Source organism: Schistocerca gregaria, chromosome 5 (genome assembly GCF_023897955.1).
Source record: "Schistocerca gregaria isolate iqSchGreg1 chromosome 5, iqSchGreg1.2, whole genome shotgun sequence".
NCBI classification, from domain to species: Eukaryota; Metazoa; Arthropoda; class Insecta; order Orthoptera; family Acrididae; genus Schistocerca; species Schistocerca gregaria.
Genome location: NC_064924.1, coordinates 664,394,222 through 664,416,289, shown reverse-complemented (window position 1 = coordinate 664,416,289; position 22,068 = coordinate 664,394,222). Strand labels below are relative to the sequence as shown.

The window sequence follows — 22,068 nt, the reverse complement described above, 5'->3', positions numbered from 1 at the left end:
AGTGCTTGATAAACAGTCCTTGCAAAAAACTTAGTGTAGATTTTAAAAAATGGTTCAAATGGCTCTGAGCACTAGGCGACTTAACTTCTGAGGTCAGCAGTCGCCTATAACTTAGAACTAATTAAACCTAACTAACGTAAGGACATCACACACATCCATGCCCGAGGCAGGATTCGAACCAGCGACCGTATGGTCGCTCGGCTCCGGACTGTTGCGCCTAAAACCGCACGGCTACTCCTGCCGGCACTTATTTTAGAAAAAAAAAGGTTTCCACAGCAGTTTTTCCAAGCTTCGTTTGAATTTTCACACGACGATTCGTTGCTCTGTTATTACGTTTATCATTTTTCCGGGCCAGCCGGTGTGGCCTAGCGGTTCTAGGCGCTCCAGTCTGGAGCCGCGCGACCTCTACGGTCGCAGGTTCGAATCCTGCTTCGGGTATGGACGTGTGTGATGTCCTTAGGTTAGTTAGGTTTAAGTAGTTCTAAGTTCTAGGGGACTGATGACCTCAGAAGTTAAGTCCCATAGTGCTCAGAACGATTTGAACCATCACTTTTCCGACAAAACAAAACAACAGCTCTTATAAAAATGTAGGTCACGGCCACAGTGTTTTGTCTACAGACACCAGATACACTGCATTCTAATGAGAAGCCTTCACACTTCACAGCTGTTGGCCGTTCGTCTTTGGCGCATGCCTATTTGCTTTGTGACAGCATCAGTCCCTTTCTTTTACAGCCACAAAACAGAAGCACATCAACGACGTAAAAGAAAATCTTTACTGGCAGTCACATCTATTATGCTGTTTGCCGAATACAGGGTTCTGAACAGTGCGAAGGACGAGGCCAGCGCTAAGGCCGGTATTACACAATCATATTTCTTTGTCTAAGATTTGATCAAAGATGTGATCAAATATTCAGTCAAATGTATTTGACAAAGATCTTTGACGTAGCGCTAGAAGGGGTATTACACAGTCATCATATTTTTCGTCAAAGTTCTAGATGGCTGACAACAACAACTTGTTATTAACCGCAGCAGTTGCATGTACCACAACTGCACTGTGTGCATATGCGGAAGAGAAGCGGGGAAAAAAAAAGGAAACATACCTGGGTGAAGCCGTGGGTTTTACGACGACACGATAAAAGCATTCAACAAAAATTGCTACGTGAGCTTATAGTGAAGGATGTCTAGTCGTACATCAATTACTTGAGAATGGATGAGCATACATTTCTGTATGTGCTCAATGAAGTGTATACTCATATCACAAAGCACAATATTCACTTAAGAACTGCTATATCTGCAGAAGACGGGCTCACCGTAACACTCCGATTCCTTGCTACAGGAGAGGGTTAGGTTAGGTTAGGTCAGGTCAGGTCTGGTCTGGTCTCCAATCTTCGTAATCTATTTTTATATTCAGCGTGCCTCACGTTGTAAAGCGCCTCATCAGCTTCATGCATCTCTATCAATTTTGTAGTTGTCACACCAACTCTATTTATCCGCAGTGATTATAAGAACACTACAGACGACAGAATGCTGCGATGCTAGCGCTCCATGTGGTAACATATCACATTGCAGTGAACAGAAGACAAGCGACTTCTCTGATCAAATCTACTGCGAGGCCCTAGGAGGAGGAGGATATTGGTGTTTAACGTCCCGTCGACAACGAGGTCATTAGAGACGGAGCACAAGCTCGGATTAGGGAAGGAAGTCGGCCGTGCTGTTTCAAAGGAACCATCCCACCATTTGCCGAGAACGATCTAGGGAAATCACGGAAAACCTAAATCAGGATGGCCGGACGCGGGATTGAACCGTCGTCCTCCCGAATGCGAGTCCAGTGTGCTAACCACTGCGCCACCTCGCTCGGTAGCGAGGCCCTAGATTTGATCAAATGTTGGTCGACATTTGACAAAGTTTCCTATTACACCATCAAATATCTTTGACAAAGATACTGGACAAAGATTTTGGACAAAGAAATTTGATAGTGTAACACCGGCCTAAGAGCGTGCTGCCTGCCGTACCACCTGGTGAAGCAAGTTACGGGACCGTCCACCTGTGGCGCTCATCCCCCAGCCCAGCTGCAGTCGCACTTTGAACGCGTGGCAGTTGGCAGCGGCTGGGCTGGAACGCTGAGGTGAGGTGAGGCGAGCTGGACTGCCCTTGAGCTGGAAACGGCTGCCGCCTCCTCCTGGAACGGCACACCCGCTCGCCTGCAGGCCTGCGTGGCCTTGGCTGTCTGCGGCTCCGTCCGCAGTTTCTCCAGTCCAGCCAGCCAAGTTGCCTTCTCCAGCGTCGCTGTACCGGCTTACCCACCGAGGACTTCAGGGAAATGTCTTCATTCAGAACTCTCCTATATAGAGGATATACAAAATTTCGAAGGTTGTTCGGCTATTACTGGATTTCATCTTCGCCTTTTATGTACAACTGTCTTTTCCCCAAACCCAACCATGTTTCAGCACCTTTGTAACATCATCAGTAGGTACTCTATAACCAGTTCTCAATATTTTTCTACATTTTCATCTTCTCTGTACATTTCTGTGTACTGGAAGCTTGTCATAGTTTCCAAATATCTGTTCTCATCTGTTGTTGAAACGCACTTACACACACAACCCTTTTTTCTGTTTCTTAACTCGCAAGTAACATCTTTTTTATTTTACAAAACACAGTATTTAAGCCGCAGCAGTGTGTCCGATCCCTGTTGGAGTTCACTTGTGTGCGCTGTATTGGACAGAGAGGCGAATCCCCTTCAGCTAAATCTACATCTACATGACTACTCCGCAATCCACAATTGAGTTCCTTGAGAGGGTTCCTCGAACCCCCTTCAAGCTATTTCTCCACCGTTCCATTGTCGAACGGCACGCGGAAAAAACGAGCACTTAAATCTTTCTGGGCGAGCTCTGATTTCTCTTGTTTTATCACGATGATCATTTCTCCCTATGTAGATGGTTGCCAACAGAATATTTTCTCAATTAGAGGTGAAAATTGGTTATTGAAATTTTACGAGAATATCTTATCGCAATGAAAAAGTCTTTATTTCAACGATTACCACTCCGATTCATATATCATATCCGTGGCACTCTCTCCCCTATTTCGTGATAAAACAAAACGAGCTGACCTTCTTTCAAATTTTTCGATATTCCCCGTCAATCCTATCTGATGTGGTTTCCATACCGCATAGAGAACCGCCGAAGAGATTGGACAAGCGTGGTGTACGCAGTCTCTGTAGTAGACCTGTTGCACTTTCAACGTGTTCTGCCGATAAATCGCAGCCGTGCAGCTCCCCCCGTTGGAGGTTCGAGTCCTCCCTCGGGTGTGTGTGTGTGTGTGTGTGTGTGTGTGTGTGTGTGTGAAATCTTATGGGACTTAACTACTAAGGTCATCAGTCCCTAAGCTTGCGCACTACTTAACCTAAATTATCCTAGGGACAAATACACATACCCATGCCCGAGGGAGGATTCCAACCTCCGCCAGGACCAGCCGCACAGTCCATGACTGCAGCGCCTGAGACCGCTCGGCTAATCCCGCGCGGCTGTTTGTGTTTGTGTGTGTGTGTGTGTGTGTGTGTGTGTGTGTGTGTGTGTTGTCCTTAGCGTAAGTTAGATTAAGTAGTGTGTAAGCCTAGGGACCGATGACCTCAGTAGTTTGGTCCCATACGAATTTATCACAAATTTCAATTTTCAAATAAATCTCAGTCTTTGTTTTGCTTACCCCACAACATTATCTATGTGATCGTTCCAAAGCAAGTTATTCCTAATTGTGACCCTTAAGTATTTAGCTGAGATGACACAGCCTTTAAAATGTGTGATTTAACGGGTAATCGAAATTTAGCGGATTTCTTGTTGTACTCATGTGGTTGACTTCATAGTTTTCGTTATTTGGAGTCAATCGGCACTTTTTGCACCATACAGATATCTTCTCTAAATCATTATGTAATTCGTTTTCATCATTTGATCCCTTTCAGGAGAAAGCCTACTTCTACAGTGGAATGTGCGCTATTTTGAAACATCGTGGTAGATGATAACTCCGTGTCAGACCAGGACTCGAACCCAGAACTTTACCTTTCACGACCAGTGCTCTCACGGACTGAGCTGTCCAGACACAGTTCCACTTCTTCTCCTTTCTAAACATCACAGAAGCCCTCGTACGTACTTTCTTCCTCTAGCCCCCCAAAAAGAAATGACTTAGCCATAACCTAGATGATTGCGTCCAGAATAAACTTGGACTGTGTTCGTGTGTTTAAGGAGTATTTTGGAACTCAGAGAAAGAAGAAGGTGAAACCCTGTGCTGGAATATGGACCACTCCTATTGAACAGCACCAAAGGAGGCGTCGAGACTGACTTCTCAGACTGTGGTAGACCAACAACCAATAGCATCAGATGCCTTCAGTCCATGAGACATTGCAGAGAATGTTCTATTGTTCAGCCTATGGCGCTCATTTCGTCGGTGACACATAGTAACACACAGTAATCTCTAGGACGTTGTTCTCCGATGACATAGAAGTACCAAACAACAAATTTCATTGGAAAACAGTGGATGATATGCCAGTCCTCGGCTGCAGAAGCCTACGTGGTGTATTTGGCACCATACAGTCCCGCACATCCAAATTCGCGACGTTCTGGCAGAGTACACAGTATGGCTCTGCGGATGTGATCTGACGTCAGACACTTGTCGACTTCCTGTGCAGTAGTTGACGCGTATGGAAATGTCGTCTCTGCGATTCTGAAGGACCGACTTAGACAGTTTTGGTCTCGCAAACCCGAATTCATGCGTAATCTCTCATATGCTATGGCCTATGCGTCCTGCACTGATTTTCATCCCACATCGTCCAGACGCTGTCCACATATAGGCCCTACCCGCTGTGGCCGAGCTGTTCTAGGCGCTTCAGTCCCGAACCGCGCTGCTGCTACGGTCGCAGGTTCGAATCCTGCCTCGGGCATGGATGTGTGTGATGTCCTTAGGTTAGTTAGGTTTAAGTAGTTTTAAGTCTAGGGGACTGATGACCTCAGATGTTAAGTCCCATGTTATGGGCCCTACCACTGAATGCACCTGCAAAATTATATCATTGTACGATACATACTTCAGAAGATATAGCGCTATAATCAATTAGATGCGTCAACGGACTGAACGAAAATTACGCAGATTTTACTCTTCCACTGTTTGATAATGACACTTCTGAGCGACCGCCAACAAACGTTTAACATGATTTCAAACTTCTTTTAAATTTTTTCTCCGACAAATGTTAAACACAGTAACTCATTCGTAATGAGACGTTTGACGCAGTTTCATCCACGGGCGTTCGGTTCTTTAAAGAATCGCTGTGTCCGGTGGCATTTAATAGTATTCAGCCAAACCCGGCGGTTCAGTGGGACCTTGTTGGCCAACGCTTGCGCTATAGCCCTGTAATTTTAATCATTTGCATGTAAAACGTCGTTTTGCATCTCATGAATATTTCAATTACATGTTCCTTATTTGTTTTGCAATTTTCGGAAACTGTAATGTGTATTCGTCCAGCCTTTATAATCTCTTCATCTTCATTTGAAATTTCATCTAAATAACCTGCTCCAGTGCGCAGAATATCCTTCGTGTTCCCGTGTTTTTCTTGCGTTAAGTCGGTATCACAGCGAGATGGCTCGGCAACATACGTGTTAGATACTCATGCCTTCTTCGACTCAGGGAAACCACGGAAAACCTAAACCTTAGATAGCCAGATGGGGACTTGAACCCTACTCCACTCACATGTTCCTCCGGTAAGCTGACCAGTGCTCCATCTCCTTCAATTTTGTACATCTCCTCCATTTGCATAAACGAACCATGGTAGTATCAACCAGAAGTCAGAAATATGTCTGAATACAAACAAAATCTCGTTGTTATTGCATTATTCCACTGACGAAAACCGGATTTTTATCTCTTTCTAAACTCGCTAACAGACAGCTACGCCACTGAGCATCTAGTGTTCAACGTAGTTTAAGAAACAACTGTGGATGTAAACCAGAGAGATCTGATAATCCTACTCCAGAAAGTCTATTTCGAGTCGAGATATATTTGTACGGCTGAAAATATCTTCATGAGAAACAATGGGAACGGTGATACATCAATTGAGGTAGTGACGTAAATTACATTTCGCAAATTAAAGAAGATTTAGATATATGTTGGGTCAGCGTCGCGAGACAAATGAGGAGGTACTGGAATGGAGAAAAGTGTGTGCCATCGGCTCTTCCTCTTATTGAGACAGCTTAATTCGAAGCAAAACTCGAGCGTCTAACTGAACAAACTACTTGAAACATGTGTCGGTATTATACGTTCTTTCATATGTCTCCGCAGATAAAGCATTGTTTTGATGACTGATACTTTTAAATTTTAGGATACTTTTGGACTCCAGGATATTTTTATACTTTACTGTCCTCAAGCTTACTTCATACTTTATTGCTAATATATATTTAAAACCCTTCGCTAGGCACGAAATTAATTTTGAGTTTCCAAAGTATCCTACAGGGTCTCACTCATCTCCGATCCATTCTGAATATAAAGGTCTGTTTTTCTCAGTGTGTGCGTCTGTACCGAATCTGTTCGATGGTGACACTGTAGTTTACAGGAACATCGTTCCTCAATGAGTGTAAGGAGGTGCAGAGCAATATAGATTTTATTTCCAAATGGTATACTCAATAGCAACTTTCTTAAAGTCAAGTCAGCGTCCACAATCAAGAGAAAGACCTGATAGGGCACTATTAGAGCATTAATGGTGATCTCCTGAAGACCATCAGATTACTTAAGTTCCCGAGGGTAATTACACCACGAAGTGCTGGAGGAGTTAGCGCACCGAGTGCAGCGATACACATCCGCTATCGGTCTTCCAGTTCTAAAATTCCTATGGTTTTCCCAAATCATTCCTAGATCAGTCTTCCAGACCTAAAATTCACCTGGTTCCCTCAAACGTATTAAGGGGAATGCCGGGAAGTTTCCTTCGTGAAGGATATAGGCGATTTCCTTCCCCTTTCTTCCCACATTCCGAGTTTGCGCCGCGTCTCTGATGGCGTCATCATTAAATGTTCCTTCAGGCCTTTCATGAACGAAATAAAGCAGACTGAGTGAACACGGGTAACTAATGACAGGGAAGGCAAATGGGTGATCTGAATTCAGTGAGTTAAGCTATATCCAATGTAACATGCTCCAGTTCGCGAAGTGTAGGCATGTATCCTTAGATGTGATGGTTTTACCTTCAAATGGTTTCGTGATATCATCTTTCAATGTACGTCATAATACGATAAGTGCATGTACCCTCTCCTAGAGCACAGCTTCGTTGCTGAATACGAATTTCGTGAGAGAATCATCGAGCAGAATAACGTAAAGTAGGCGTACCGCCTGCAATCGGACTACATATGGCAGAGAAATGTAATGTTTCAATAACGTTCGGGTTGGTGATACTTTCACATTTAAGATAGGAAGAAGGCTAGGAACCTCTCCCACAGAGAAGCACTTGAGTCCTAATTTTAGGAAAATAAGGAACGCAGTTTACCGCAAAGTAATCGGGAGAACCACTCCGGTATTTGCTTTGAGTAGCTTAGGTAAATCACGAAGAATCTAAAGTGTACTGGACGTAGTTGCTGTTGAACCTTCCGGGTTGTATGATCGTGATCCATTAATCTATTTTTTTGTTCCTGGTGTTTTATCCAGAGCTGATTTGGACGTATTCAGAATTGAATGTAACTTCATCCTCTGTCTGGAGTGTGGGACTACGGTTGGTCAACTTCCAGTAATACAATACCAATAGCTGTTATTTAGGTTTTATTTTTAGGCTACCAGTTTCGACAATACATTATGTCGTCTTCAGGTCTGCTTAAATTGAGTAACCTTCGTGTTACAGAATATAGCAGCACTCGTGAAGGGACCAGCTAAATGTGGTGCTATATTTTGTAACACGAAGGTTACTCAATTTAACCAGGCCTGAAGATGACATAATGTATTGTCGAAACTGGTAGCCTAAAAATAAAAATAAAACTTAAATAACGGCGATTGGTATTGTATTATTGGAGATCTTCAGAATTGCTGCTGGGTCCATCGAGTCTTACCAACTGATGGGTCGGACATCGGAGAGCGACACGAATACTATGAAAAGGGAGGCGTAATCGATAAAGATAATCCTTGTCAAAGGTAAAACTTAACTATTCTGCCCAAGACTAATTTTATTTATCGATTCTGTAGAGGTACTGTCCATACATTACTAAGCTTCTTCGATGTTAAAAATTGTCCCGATGCTGTCTCTGTAAAGCCATCGATAATAGTTCGTCAATGTCATTTTTATCTACAATGGCTAACTATAACCTGCTTCTTTACAGAGACGCCATCGAGGTACACACTATGTAAACGAAAACTGTTTACAACGTAGCACGTTGAATTAGCTTCATTCCACATGAAAGAATTTGATACAGGACGCTTGTGGTCCGTCAGGACGCTTTCGGCCTATGATGTCCGGAAACAACCTCAAATTGGTGTACAAAAGCCACCTGAAGTACACAGCATGTGTGCCTCGTGGGATTTCGGTGAAATTCGTCACTGAATATTAGAAACCGCTTGGTCTTGCACTCAAATATTTTAAAATTGATGTAAATTTTGCTTCAAAATATTGTGAATTTTAACCCTCAGTATGTGATGTTACAAAATAAAAGTGAGGTTGTTGTTCAATGGGAAATTTGGAATTTGAGATTTCGCTTACTGTTTTATCAGTCACAGTTGGCGTAAGAATCATGGATTGACCATTGTCATAAAATATTGCATTATGAGATGTGAATAGTTTTTACTTGCAGTTTCACGTGGCTTGAGGCAGTCACAACTAGCGTGCTATTGATTAAGAAATTGCGTTATCGTCTTTCTAATTACTTCATGATCGTAGATACGATCATATCCTAAGGGATCAGAAAGTTCTTAAGGGCGCAAAAACAACTGTAACATCACACAAAAGGGAAATTCAATATTAAAGCTGATGCAAGATGACGATAAAACAGTTTTCTTTTTATCAATGTAACACGCACATTGGAGTGCTGATCTTGGTGTCTGTAATCTTAGCAAAATGCATAATTAAAATGAAAATAATACTGAGGAGATGTTAGGAATGAGCACTGCTATTCCCAGAACAAATATTTATTATAACTGAAACATATATCGTACCTTAAGCTTAGTACTACAGTGCCGGTAGATTTTTATGTCCGTATCATGTCCATTGAGCGCTCTTTTATATATCCATTGTCCTTTTGAGTCACCCTTGCGTCGTCACGATAAATTACAACAGTTCTTCTTACACTTCACTTAAACTTAGACGGAACACGTTTTTATTTATTTAGTAAAAAATTATATCAGACCGCCACAAATCTGCGTCCGTCTTACTTAAGAAAAAACAGTACAAGTCTTTAGCGCTCAAGGCTTCATTTGTTCTCCAGCGAACAAAATAGTGAAGGATCGCATATCTATCCGTATTTTTCTGTTTATATTGCCGCCCAAAGACGACGAATTACATTATTTAGAAAATTCCACTGTCGCTATGCGACGCCTTATTGTACATTAATCATTATTTATAAACAAGTATTTGCCTTCTGGCCGAAAGTATTAACTACTCGTATTTTCTGTTTTAATGAAGTCAAAAATAGCGAATGTCACAAATAGGAGACTATTATGCTGTGCTTGTAATGAATAAGTTTAGATCGAGTTGCAAACGTAGTTAGAATTTGCATAACGTTTACAAAAGTCATGTTTCTTTCGTTAGCCTCACGGAAAAGTTTAATGTTACTAACCAAGCAGCTGCTAAGAAGCCATATATAACTAGGGTCAAACTTTGAGAGCATTATCTACGCCGATCACGCCCCATTTTCGTGGCATTTAGGTCGCTCTCCGATACCCAATCTGTCCGTTAGTAAGATCTGCGAATACAGGAGTATGCCTGATGAGGTGTAACGCAACTCCGGAAGAAACCTCAAGAACAAAACGAGTTTCATGCACCTCGAACACACGTCACTGGTTTTTGCATGGCCATCCTTGTGACTGGAGGTCAGAGGGACTACAGCCGTTCACTTATGTAAGAAAATGCAACACCTAGAGCCGTTCTTGTGATGCCGTTTATTGTATGGCTACCGGTTGATGGCTGGTGAGACAACATCAGAGTTACAGGTAGTGTGCGTAAACCAGTTATGTCGGACACTGATGCGTCGTGTACTCGGACGGTGTCAACACCTCCAGCATCAGCTACGACCTGAAGATGGTGCACTGAAGCACCGAAACTGGTAGCCATAGAATAAACGGCATCGTAAGGACGGCAGTAGGTGTTTCATTTTCTTACACAGCACTGGAGATTCACCAGCAAGAAAGATATCCGTGCCGGCCGGTGTGGCCGAGCGGTTCTAGGCGCTTCAGTCCGGAACCGCGCTACTGCTACGGTCGCAGGTTCGAATCCTGCCTCGGGCATGGATGTGTGTGATGTCCTTAGGTTCGTTAGGATTATGTAGTTGTAAGTGTAGGGGACTGATGACCTCAGATGTTAAGTCCCATTGTGCTTAGAGCCATTTGAATCATTTGAAAGATATCCGTGCAAGCTTTCATTGCATGTGTCTGGCGTATTTGAGCACTGCTGCTTCTGAACGCGAGTTCACTACCTTGAGTGCAGTGCTGTCTTGTTCGATATACGAGGGTTATTCGGAGAGTAAAGCCGTCGGCACACGGACCGTGCATCCCAAAGTTCAGCACCAGCAAATTGAGAATCACTGGAAAACTCGTTGTTAACTGTGTCATTCGTTCCAATAAAATAATGAGAAACATCTTATTCGTGGCAAAATAATTATTGTAACTTGCGTATTATGAGAGTAGTATATTTGAAGGCAGCGACAGACTGAAGATCCACCCAAAACGCATTGTTCTGGGTTCAATTTGTTATAATTAAATTTCAATTAGTATATATCTCTACGAGTAAGGTTTTCAGCACACGCGGTAACATAATGTGATTACATACAAGAGGTGTGTTGTTGGTTTAGCGTGATTCGTAGCGCCGCTGTCCAGTGATGCATTGTTTGTTGGGGCGGTGGTTCGCGTCGTGACACCTCCAAATTCTTTTTCCCTAACATCCGCGTTTTCATTAGGTTCTGATACCTTATTATTAGTTTAATATAAGTATATACTATAATATTTGGTGTTATGTAAATATAAGTTCACCTTCTTTTCAGGGGTGACTTTGTTCGCTTGACTTAATCTACAGGACAGCTTGCGCTACTTGCATAAAGATATTTTGCTCCTTTTTCTTGTATGCTTCGTAATTCACATGTTGCAAAGATTCTGCTACTGGGTAGGAACAGTGATTAAGTAAGACTGACCTTGGAGTATTCATAAAATGTGGGAATGATGAAATAATGTTTATATTATGCGGAGAAGTATTCCAAATTTGTACCGCACTGTTTGTAATGGAACTTTTATAAGCCTGTGTCTTTATTGATTGGACATGGTACTTTCCATTTCGTGGACGATGGATGAAACGTGCGTTTTTACAGAGCTAACGTGGGAATTTTACTCGCGCCCGTCGAGTAAACAGTGTGATGTACGAACTAGAAACATCCCTCAACTGCCGTTGGAGTACGTTGCGATCGCGTATACCGCGTTGGGGCCCACGTACCGTATGCACAAGTCGCATCGCTCCTGAGCGTTCAGCAGCCAGCACGTTGAACTTGGCACGCTCAACGTTAAAGTTGGACAGCACGGTCCGTGTGCCGACGGCTTAAGGTCCAATGAGGCGTGAAATGGAAACCACAGTGACAATCCGATGAAGCTTTGCACAGATGTGTTGGGCAGTGTCTCCAGTATGCCCGTCCGATCGCATCACATCGCTCTTTTCAGCGAACACGTAAAGATGCTTATATCTTCCGGCAAGTAAGAGGGCCTGGTGAGGGATTTCGCCTCATATCATGCAGCCCGCATAAGTGCCATGCTTTTCCTTCATCACGACGCACTGTAGGGGCAGTGAAAATGCTCACGCAGCGTTTTCGACGGGAAGTGTTTGATCACCCGCAATACGGCCCGTAATTGGCTCCCTCTGAGTTTCGTCTGTGCTCACAAAAACCGCGGCTATGGAGACATTTTGGCACAACAAAGAACTGAAGACTAGCCCAGAGTACTGGCGGGAGACGCGGCTGCTTTCTATGTTCAAATGTTCAAAAAATGTTCAAATATGTGTGAAATCTTACGGGACTTAACTGCTAAGGTCATCAGTCCCTAAGCTTACACACTACATAACCATAAACACACACACCCATGCCCGAGAGAGGACTCGAACCTCCGGCGGAACCAGCCGCCCAGTCTATGACTGCAGCGCCTGAGACCGCTCGGCTAATTCCGTTCGGCGCTGCCTTCTATGACGAGGGTGTTGGAAAATTGGTAGAAAGCTACGACAGGTGTCTAAGTCGGAGCGACGTCTATTTAGAGAAGTATCTGGAAGGTGTAGCTAAATGTTGCGAATAAAACGTTTTTGTTTTCACAGTGGTTTCCATTTCGCGACCGATCGGACCATACTTTCCGAACAGCTCTCTTGATCTGATCGAAGAAACCATCCTGATATTCTCGGATTTGAACGACGCTGCTCCTGAATGCTAATCGAATGCTCGAATAGTTACCGTACCTCGTTGTGTGTGAAATACCAACATATTAGTCACGTTCAGAGGGGGCGTGGTCTGCCCAAAACGTGGCCAGTGCCACGCTCGTGTGTAGTCTGAAAGCTGCCACCTGTCGACACACTCAGCAGGTGCGAGCACCTGACTAGTAATTCCGTTCTGTCGCGCCGGAGACACGCTTCGGGATGAACAAAGACAGCTGGCAAGGTATCGGAGCCCGTTTAAAGCCCGGTGGCAGGCTCCCGCGTCACCAGCTGTGTGCGTCTGCCGCAAGGGCGACGCGTCCGGCGCGAGGTTGCCAGCCGAGCAGGGGCAGCCGCAGTCCAGCGCAGGCTCGCGGCTCGTGCACTCCAGTTCGGCGAGTCTCCGGTGCGGCCGGTGCCGTCTTCCCAAAATTGGCGCTCGCCGCGGCTGCAGCGGCGGCAGCAGCAGCTGGTGAATCGGCAACAACGGTATGCCCGCGCGTTGCAGGCCGTTCGCGGGTGACGTCATCAGCCCCCCTCCCTCGGCGGCGGCGTCGCCCACGCGCGCGGGCGGCAGCGGCGGCCCGGCGTCCCCGCTGCTGCCGGCGGCCGGCCAGTGTGACGACGGCTTCGGCGAGGGCGACAGCATCCCTTACCACGCACGCCACGACTCGCGGCCCTTCACCTACGGAGCCATCCCCGGCGGCGGCGGCGGCGGCGGCGGCAGCGCAGCCGGCATGCTGGCCTCCCCCAGCCTCGTGCGCAAGGCCAGCTTCAAGGGCGGCGGCGGTTCCCTCTCGGCCCCCGGCACCGCCTCCACGACGCCGACCGCCGCCGCGCCCCCGGGGTTGGTGGCGTCGTCGCCGGCGCCCGTCTCGCCCCCGGACAGCCTGTCCACGTCGGCGGCGTGGGACTACCGCTACAGCAATGGCGGCAGCAGCAGTAGCACCACGTCTCCGCGCTCGCCAGAGTTCCACGACGGGTGAGTTGGAAAACTTTCTTTCGCCCTCTCTTGTTTATTTCATTCTCTTTCATTAGTCCTGACAGTAGCTGCAGCCTGCTCTTCATCTCCACGAACTAAGGTCTATCGACATTTAAATGTGCTTTCGGGTGGTCAACCGCCTTGCTAATTCCATTTTTGTGCACAAAATTTCGACGACGGACCCAGTTGTCTTCGTCAGGTGCTTCCAGCTGTGTTACTATGGTCACTTGCTGCCCGGACTCCGACCAGACAGTGCTTGAATAATGTAAATTGAAACCAGCAGCTGTATAGTAACTCAAAACATGCTACCAGTTTCGACACGAAAAAACTTCATCTTCAGGCTCCTGTATACGGAAACAGACGTAGGATGACAGTAAAGTATAATGAGAGTACTGACAACAAAAATCACAGTTTTTTGACTGAAACTGGGATTTGTCACCCATTTAGTCACACATTGCAACTTTTGTTGTCAGTACTTCCCTTATAATTTACTGTCGTGCTACAAGTTAGTTTGTGTGGCCATCCTCTGCAGCAAGCATATACAGGTAAATACTTGGTTTGCAACTCAAACTGCCTTTTCCTGCTGCTAGGTACTTTATTTATCCCATACGCGTTTCGCCTCCTCCTGTTCTAAGGCATCATCAGTGGGATATACAACGATACAATTTTGTTTTTACAAAAAATAGCGAAGTTAACTGTTTGATAATCTATAACTAACAAAACTGTATCGTTGTATATCTCACTGATGATGCCTTACAACATGAGCAGTCGAAACGCGTATGGGATAAATAAAGTACCTAGCAGCAGGAAAAGGCAGTTTGATTTGCAAAACAAGTATTTACTGTCATGCTGCTTATATTTCCGCTTACAGGAGCCTGAAGATGAAGCTTTTTCGTGTCGTAACTGGTAGCATGTTTTGAATAAACGACGTCTGTATTACAATACAGCTCTTGCTTTCAATTTTCATTATTCAAGTACTTAATGTCCTGCTGCTGCTTCCCCACTACCCTAATGGATTATCAGAGTCTGCTTGCAGTCCACGCAGCGAGTACGCATAGTAACAAAGCTCGCATCAAGCGAACAAGGATATTCTGTAGATCGTGCAAATATCGTACAGAAAAACAGAGTCAACAACTCGTCAGAATACTTGAAATGATATCACGCCGGAAAACCTGAAAGGTCACATTTTTTTCCGAAAACGTTAGTCTGTTCAGTCGATCGGATTCATCGTGGACGTTTGTCGTCACCAAAGAAACCCGAGAGACGGCTGTAAATGAATACTTGGGAAGACTAAGACTTAATTTGCAGAAAATTAGTAGACAATTTACTGCTTGATATTTTATTTTTTGTATATAAGGTTGCTTCCATTTTATTACCTTCATCAATACGTCTGCAAACAACCGCATTGATTTATATTTTACATAACATATAATTTATAACGCTTTTTTTACATTGGGTTTTGTAGTCACGTCCTAACGATGTAAACAAACACATGGCTACTTTGAGTAAACGGTTGCTGCTGTCTATAGTTTTTGGATAAAATATTTTTTCAGTAACGTTTAAAAGTCGTTCTACGATTTGATGTTGAACATGTATTGAGTAAGCAGCTACCTGTCAAAACTGAATTTCTACGACTGTAAAAATAATTAAAAAACATTTTATAACATACGTACAACATAAAAGCATCGAAGAACTTTAGAACGTTACCGAAAAAAAAAATTACATCTAACATCTACAGAAACCAGCAATAGTTTGACATAGGTCTGTTTACTACGACAGTGTCAGAGTATAACATCCCATGTAAAAACCTTTATAAATTATATATATATTGTGTAAAATATAAATAAATCCGATTGTTTTCAAATGTGCTGATGAAGGAAATAAAGTCGAAAAAAGCTTATATGCCAAAACAAATTATCAAGCAGCATACTGTTTACAATACTCTGCATAATGTCCTTCTGTGACATCATATGTACGTACATCCCATAATGAAGAAACTACGGCTTAAGTGTCAGTCAGAATACAAATAAGAAACATGTTAATATCAGTACGGGAAAAAAATTGCAGATGACACACCGTGAACAAAATCCCCGGTTCCGCCGAAGTTAAACAGCTATACAAACGGCGAAAAGGGAAATAAACTAAATCAACTAGTGATGTTGCAAAAGCGCTGAAACGTTTGTAGGCGAATGTGGAAAGCAGTAATCTGTGTTTCTCTCGATGCAGCGTTCCCGCAGTGCTTCATTTTTAAGCACGTGTGAACATTAGTAACGATCTCTTTTTTTTAAAAAAATGGATGTAATCCTAGGCGAGCATGGATGCCAAGGAGCTGGCCAACCTATGCCTATCTGCTGACCAAGTAAAGGAGCGTTAAAGTGCATTAGAGTACACTAGCTGAAATGTGGAGTGCACAGTCACGTGTAAGTAACTTATTTCAGCCCATTAGCGTAGCCATCCAAGAAATCGGTCAGTAAAAATGTTCGTATATCTTTCATGAACAATCGAAACACACACTCAGATCGCACAGAGCAACAATTAGATGTATCATAACTAAATATATTTGACAATGTCAGATGTATTCACTTTCTTATTGTTACACGAGAAAGCCAGTATTCATATTCCACACATCCCACTATTTCGTTAGACATTTTATACATCTATCTCAATACAAACCGGTTCGATGCGCCAAATGTCGAGGTCTGTCGTCGCTGAAAGTACTCTATTGCACGATATCGCACTCCCACACTCTTCCCTTGACACAGTTGACACCTTTAACCATTTTGGTTTCGAAGTGCAGGAACACCTTGCTTTCCTACCTGTATCCCACTTTGTTGATCAAAGATCATATCTTCTGAGAGGACAGTTCCACAATATTAACTGTTGCCGTCATTTTTTTCTAAAATAGTTCTCTATTTACTGTCTGGTGCTGAGCTAATGGCCGTCAATCTAGGGTACTGAGTATAATGAATGTGATTTTTAGGCGAATTTCGAGCTGGCCACCATCTCAGCCTAATAAGCACAACATATAAAACAGCATTAACACGATTCACACACACACACACACACACACACACACACACACACAAACGTCTCGCGACGCTTCACATCATATCATACCGTCACTGAAACTTTCGCTAAACACACAGTAAACATGTAAATACACATTGTGAAGCAGGAGTCAACCAGCAAGCACTTAAACTATAGTAGTTTATGCTTGGTACAGCGCAAGTGCACAGTGCGATAACAACTGGTTTCGTTTATTTATTCTTTTTAATTTATTCTAGTTTCATGTAATTTGATAGTGGTATTCTCTCCCACCACAACATTTAAATCGAACTTTTAATATTGTAAGAGCTGAGGTGTATTAGCCTTCAACTTCTTTTCTTATTCCCACACCCTAAACTTCCAGTTTCAGCTGTGTATTTTGCAGCTCCTGCGAAATTAGAAGAAACAGCTTAGTGATTACGAGGAAAGTTCATGTCACTGACCAAGTTAGAACAAGAAAGTTAAAAGTCTCACGGAAATATAGATTTCTGTGGGAGTAGCACTAGTGATACCGAGAGAAGGCGTAAGCCGTGGCTGTATTCAAGCACCCTTCCAGCATTCACGCGCAATACTTTAGGAGAAAACACGGGAAACCTAATTCTGAATGGACTTAATACGAGCCTAGTATCTGACAGTACAGAAAACATACGTCGGTACCCAGAATCTGTGTGGCAAGTTGTGTTGAGTCTCTCAACTGCTCATTAACCCCACTTATTCAGTGTGCTTGAGCGCGTCATTTTGTCATTATGTACGTAGGCAGGGTTTTTAGTCCAAGGACGGTTGCCGCATTCTTGCTTCCCACCGGCACCCAAGTTGCGAACACTACCACGACATCCGACGCAAGAGAGAGGTGACGGAGTAGCTGATTCTAAGAAAATACGTCTCAACAGTATTTTGGTGCTATGCGTCGCAATTCTGTCAAAGCAGCTACGTCGAACATTTACCACAGAACTAGTGAAACCTTGTGACAGCACAGAATTCTTTCTCCTCTTGAGAGCAGTCTCATCACAGTGGGTACCTACAGTGCTCAGACGCTTCTCAGAAAACCAAGTGGTCCGATTGCATATCGATGTACAGCGTGTGTATTAAAATTAGCATATTCTGATTTTTTTTCCTGTATTGCAATTTTCCGGGAGTACACTGTAAGAGTTCCTATTTCTCGTCGATCTGACAGTCGTTTCTATTGGCTGGTGTCGACCGTCTCTTTAATCTACGACTTATTTATCGTGCTCACCTGTAGTTGCGAATCGATGACACGCTGATCTGCGTTTTCTTTCATATCTGCCAGCACTGTATTACCCTAAACATGTGTAGGAAACTGCAGTTGAGCGAAGTACCAGATCAACCATCGTGAACCCGCTACTTTGGTATGATCTGGATTTAGTTCACCCTACAAATTAGCAAACTACGGATTATTCTACAGGAATTACTTCGTTTCTTTATGTATATATATTTTACACGACAGTATTACAGAACTTACAACTAATCTGTTTTCTTACAGCATCTTCTCTTCACAAAAAAATATAGCTCTACCCATCTAAATTTAAATTAATAGGTTGTAAGTGCAACTGAGGTATTATTATTATTAAGGCAAAAATTAACAATTGCTGAAATGACTGCATTACTAGTAACATTATTAATCTATTACTAAGCCAAATATTGTCACTTAGCCACTTACTTATTTTTATCTATACTCACAGACAATCGGTTTGGGTTAATGGGTTTCCCAAACTCCCTTCCCCCTCTTTTTTTTTTTTTTTTTTTTCCGAAACAAGCACTGCACCTAAGTGAAACATAGTACTGCACCCAAGAGACAGACGGAAATATTACCCTTGTTTTCCACTGCTACCCGGCAGCGTAAATACCACTGCTAAAGTAGCAGCTAGGAATAGTATTGCACATTACGCTTTACATTAACAGACTTTTGTTTTTCCCTAGCCTTAGTTAGAAAAATAAATTTTTTTGCTTAATTCAGAGAAAAGTCACTATTGCATCGAAACTATAAGGTATGTAGCTTAGATAAATCATGAAAAAACGAGAATTGTGTTATCTGTTGGATGATAATATTACATTGGCGTCTATTAGTACTTAAAAGTTCAACAAAAGACCTTCAAAAATTTGTGGATATAGTAGAATGAAAAATCAAAGTTTCATAACAGACTCTGGTAAGGGTGTTTAGATATGCTACGATTACGAGGAATTTCTGTAGTTTCGCTTAAATAGAAGGAAAAACGTAATAAGCGCAAAACCCAGCAGGGAACAGCGAATGTTTTCATCCTTGATCTCGCTGTAAGGAGGATATGCAGTTGCATCCCACCAGAATCGAGTATCAGCCTATCACCGTCACAAAATAAGATCTAAGTACAGCCACAGATTATAAACTGACTTCGCCTTTGCTATTCAATGAGAAACGCTCTGCTTCTAACCCGTAAAAATCTTACCTGTCTAAATTAGTTATCGCGGAATTTATAAATATTGTGAAATTTTTGTAACTTCGTGAAAAATATACAACAGCACTTTGATTTAGAACATATCACCTGAACTGTCGCTTCCCCATCTTCCTCCTCCTCCGGCTTCTGCTCTTCTTCTTCTTCTTCTTCTTCTTCTCCAGTAATACTACTTCTATCACTACTACAATTACCAAGACTACTACTATTCTTACCGTTACTCCTTGTTTTTCTTCTTCTTGTAGGTTCCAGTTTGCTCTTCCTCTTCCTGTTCACCCCCCATAACAAATAAGTCATTTTCTACATGCACCACTGTTTGATCTTCAGGCTTTTGCAAATCTACGACTGATATGATGGGTGTATTGACTCAAATGGCTCCAAGCACTATGGGACTTAACATATGAGGTCATCAGTCCCCTAGACTTAGAACTACTTAAACCAAACTAACCTAAGGACATCACACACATCCATGCCCGAGGCAGGATTGAACCTGCGACCGTAGCAGTAGCGCGGTTCCGAACTGTAGCGCCTAGAACCGCTCTTCCACAGCGGCCGGCGGGTGTATTAAGTGGCTCTAAATAATGTAATATAAACTGAAATATTTCTCTAACTTCGTTAGTCGTTCTGCTTGAGGCAGAAATAAACAATCAGACCAGCACTCACCTATTAATCAGTGGAAAACCTCTCGGAATCACTACAGAGGTGGACCTGCTAGCTATATAAGCGCACTGTGGGTTTCGAATAGAGTACTATCGCATCGCCGTAGGACCCAGGTAATCGACGTATTCGGTTGTTCTTGTCGGTTGTAACTCGATCTGGTCGCTCCCTTTTCCGCTGGAGGTGTTTTTCACTCATTTCGCGGTCACCCCCAAAGACTCACGCTTGTGTATTTGAGGTCGGATCGCGCGTACCTTTAAATACCGCGCACGGTAAATAAACGGTCCTCCACGAAACAGATGCTCTTTCTCACTGACGCAAACTAGCTGGCAGTTTTTCAAGATGCCACTTGCAGCCGGAGGCCAAACAGCGCTTTGCGCGTGATCACGCATCGGAAACATGTGTCAACATCCCCCCCCCCCCCTCCCCCAAAAAAAGAAACTCATGTTGCACAGCTGGTGTTAGCACAGGTTGTCACGGTTTCCTGCGTCGGGTGGGGCTGGACCGGTCCGCGACCAGTGTCCGTGCGTGCTGCCCGCGACCAAATGCGACCTTGACACCCTTGTTCAGCGCGTGGAGGCAGCGGGCGGCATCTGCGACACGTTCCTCTGCCACCTGCCAAACCCGCCTACTTTTTCACCCCTCATCCGTCACCGATCTCTCGGAGACGTACCGCACGAGTTCTCTGCTGCGAGAAATCGTTCGGACACGGAAGTGGCGCCGGTGGCGAAAGGAGGACGCGTGTACGAGAACCAGACGAGTCCCATGTGTTCTTCGGCCCGGGAACCAGTACGGCGCCGTTGACAGCAGATGTCAGATATTCGACCGACCTGCACCCACCGTGTAATCCCACACTGACAGCCGCCTACATATGGCTGCTCCAAGGGGTACTGTCTGTTCACCGGACAAGTTGTGCGTGTTTCGGGCCGTTCTAGAGGGAACAGGTGGTGCACATTGCTTCTCTCTCGTTTATAGATCCAGTTACGAGCTTTCGCCTGTCTACAGTCGTTCAGGTGTAACGTGTAGTTACGAACGCTGGAGCGTGGGAACCGATCCTCGGGCTAGGTGAACGTGAAAAGCAAAAGTTGTTTCGAAAGACGGCCACGATTATTTCGGCGAAAGACGTTATTATTGTGCTAAATCAGACCACAAAAGTTTCTAATGACTGTACGAACAGCGTACTTTTTCTTTACATCTGAGCTCACTCGTACTCTATTGCCAGACTACGTCGAAATACCATATATGCCGTATATAAGCCGCTAAGAAAAGTTTTTGGAAAAAAAGGCAAAAAATGTCTTCGAGGAATAGCAGACAGTTTCGTTCTGAAAACCCTCTACTTTTTTAAATTTTATATTTTTGTCAATACTGTTGTTCATACTAATGCCCACCTGTCAACTTCTGAAGCCATTTCAACTTTAATCACGTGAAACCCTTATTCATTCGATTACTCCTCATTTGAATCGAAGCCTTTGAATGTTTGCATTTGACACTTCATTTTGTGTAATGATGATTGAAGAGCATATTCAGACTGTTAAGCTAAACATCAACGTTTATGGCCATTGCTAAAATTTTGAATACATCGCCATTTTATAGCTTAATTAAATGAAACCATGTTTCCAAAGACCTTGTCAAGTCTCAGATATCTATGTTATGTATAAGCAGACTGATGCGACGAATGAAAATTTGCACATCTACATCTACGTCATTAGTCGGTAATTCACGGTAATGTGCCTGGCAGAGGGTTCAATGAACCACCTTCAAGCTGTCTCTCTACCGTTCCACTCTCGAACGGCACGCGTGAAAAACAAGCACGTAATTTTTTCTGTCCGCCCCTTATTTCTCATATTTTATCGTGATGATCATTTATCCCTATGTAGGCGGGTTTCGTAATCGGAGGAGAAAACTGGTGATTGAAATTCCATGAGAAGATCCCGCCGCAACGAAAAACGCCTTTGTTTTAATGATTGCCACTCCAACTCACGTATCATGTCTAAGGCACTATCTCCCCTATTTCGCGATAATACAAAACGAAGTGCCCTTCTTTGTACTTTTTCGATGCCGTCTGTCAGTTCCACCTGATGTAGATCCCACACCACACAACAATACTCCAGAATAGGGCGCACAAACGTGGTGTAAGCAATCTCTTTAGCAAACCTGTTGCACCTTCTAAGTGCTCTGCCAATGAATCGCAGTCTTTGTTTGGCTCTACTCACAACATTATCTATGTGATCATTCCAATTTAGGGTATTTGTAATTGTAATCCCTAAGTATTTAGTTGAATTAACAGCCTTCAGATTTGTGTGGCTTAAAGCGTAATCGAAATTTAGCTGATTCATTTTAGTACTCAT

At 43.6% G+C, this 22,068-nt stretch overlaps 1 protein-coding gene across 3 annotated transcripts in view; it reads left to right on the top strand.

Annotated features, from left to right (window-relative positions):
- The window catches only part of LOC126272437 (tensin), a 2,382,193-nt gene that overhangs the window by 2,242,587 nt on the left and 117,538 nt on the right, over positions 1–22,068 (top strand). For all 3 annotated transcript variants that reach the window (XM_049975310.1, XM_049975309.1, XM_049975311.1), the window contains one exon: positions 13,098–13,571. In XM_049975310.1, coding sequence (XP_049831267.1) covers positions 13,098–13,571 — 474 coding nt within the window. The remainder of the gene's footprint in view (positions 1–13,097; positions 13,572–22,068) is intronic.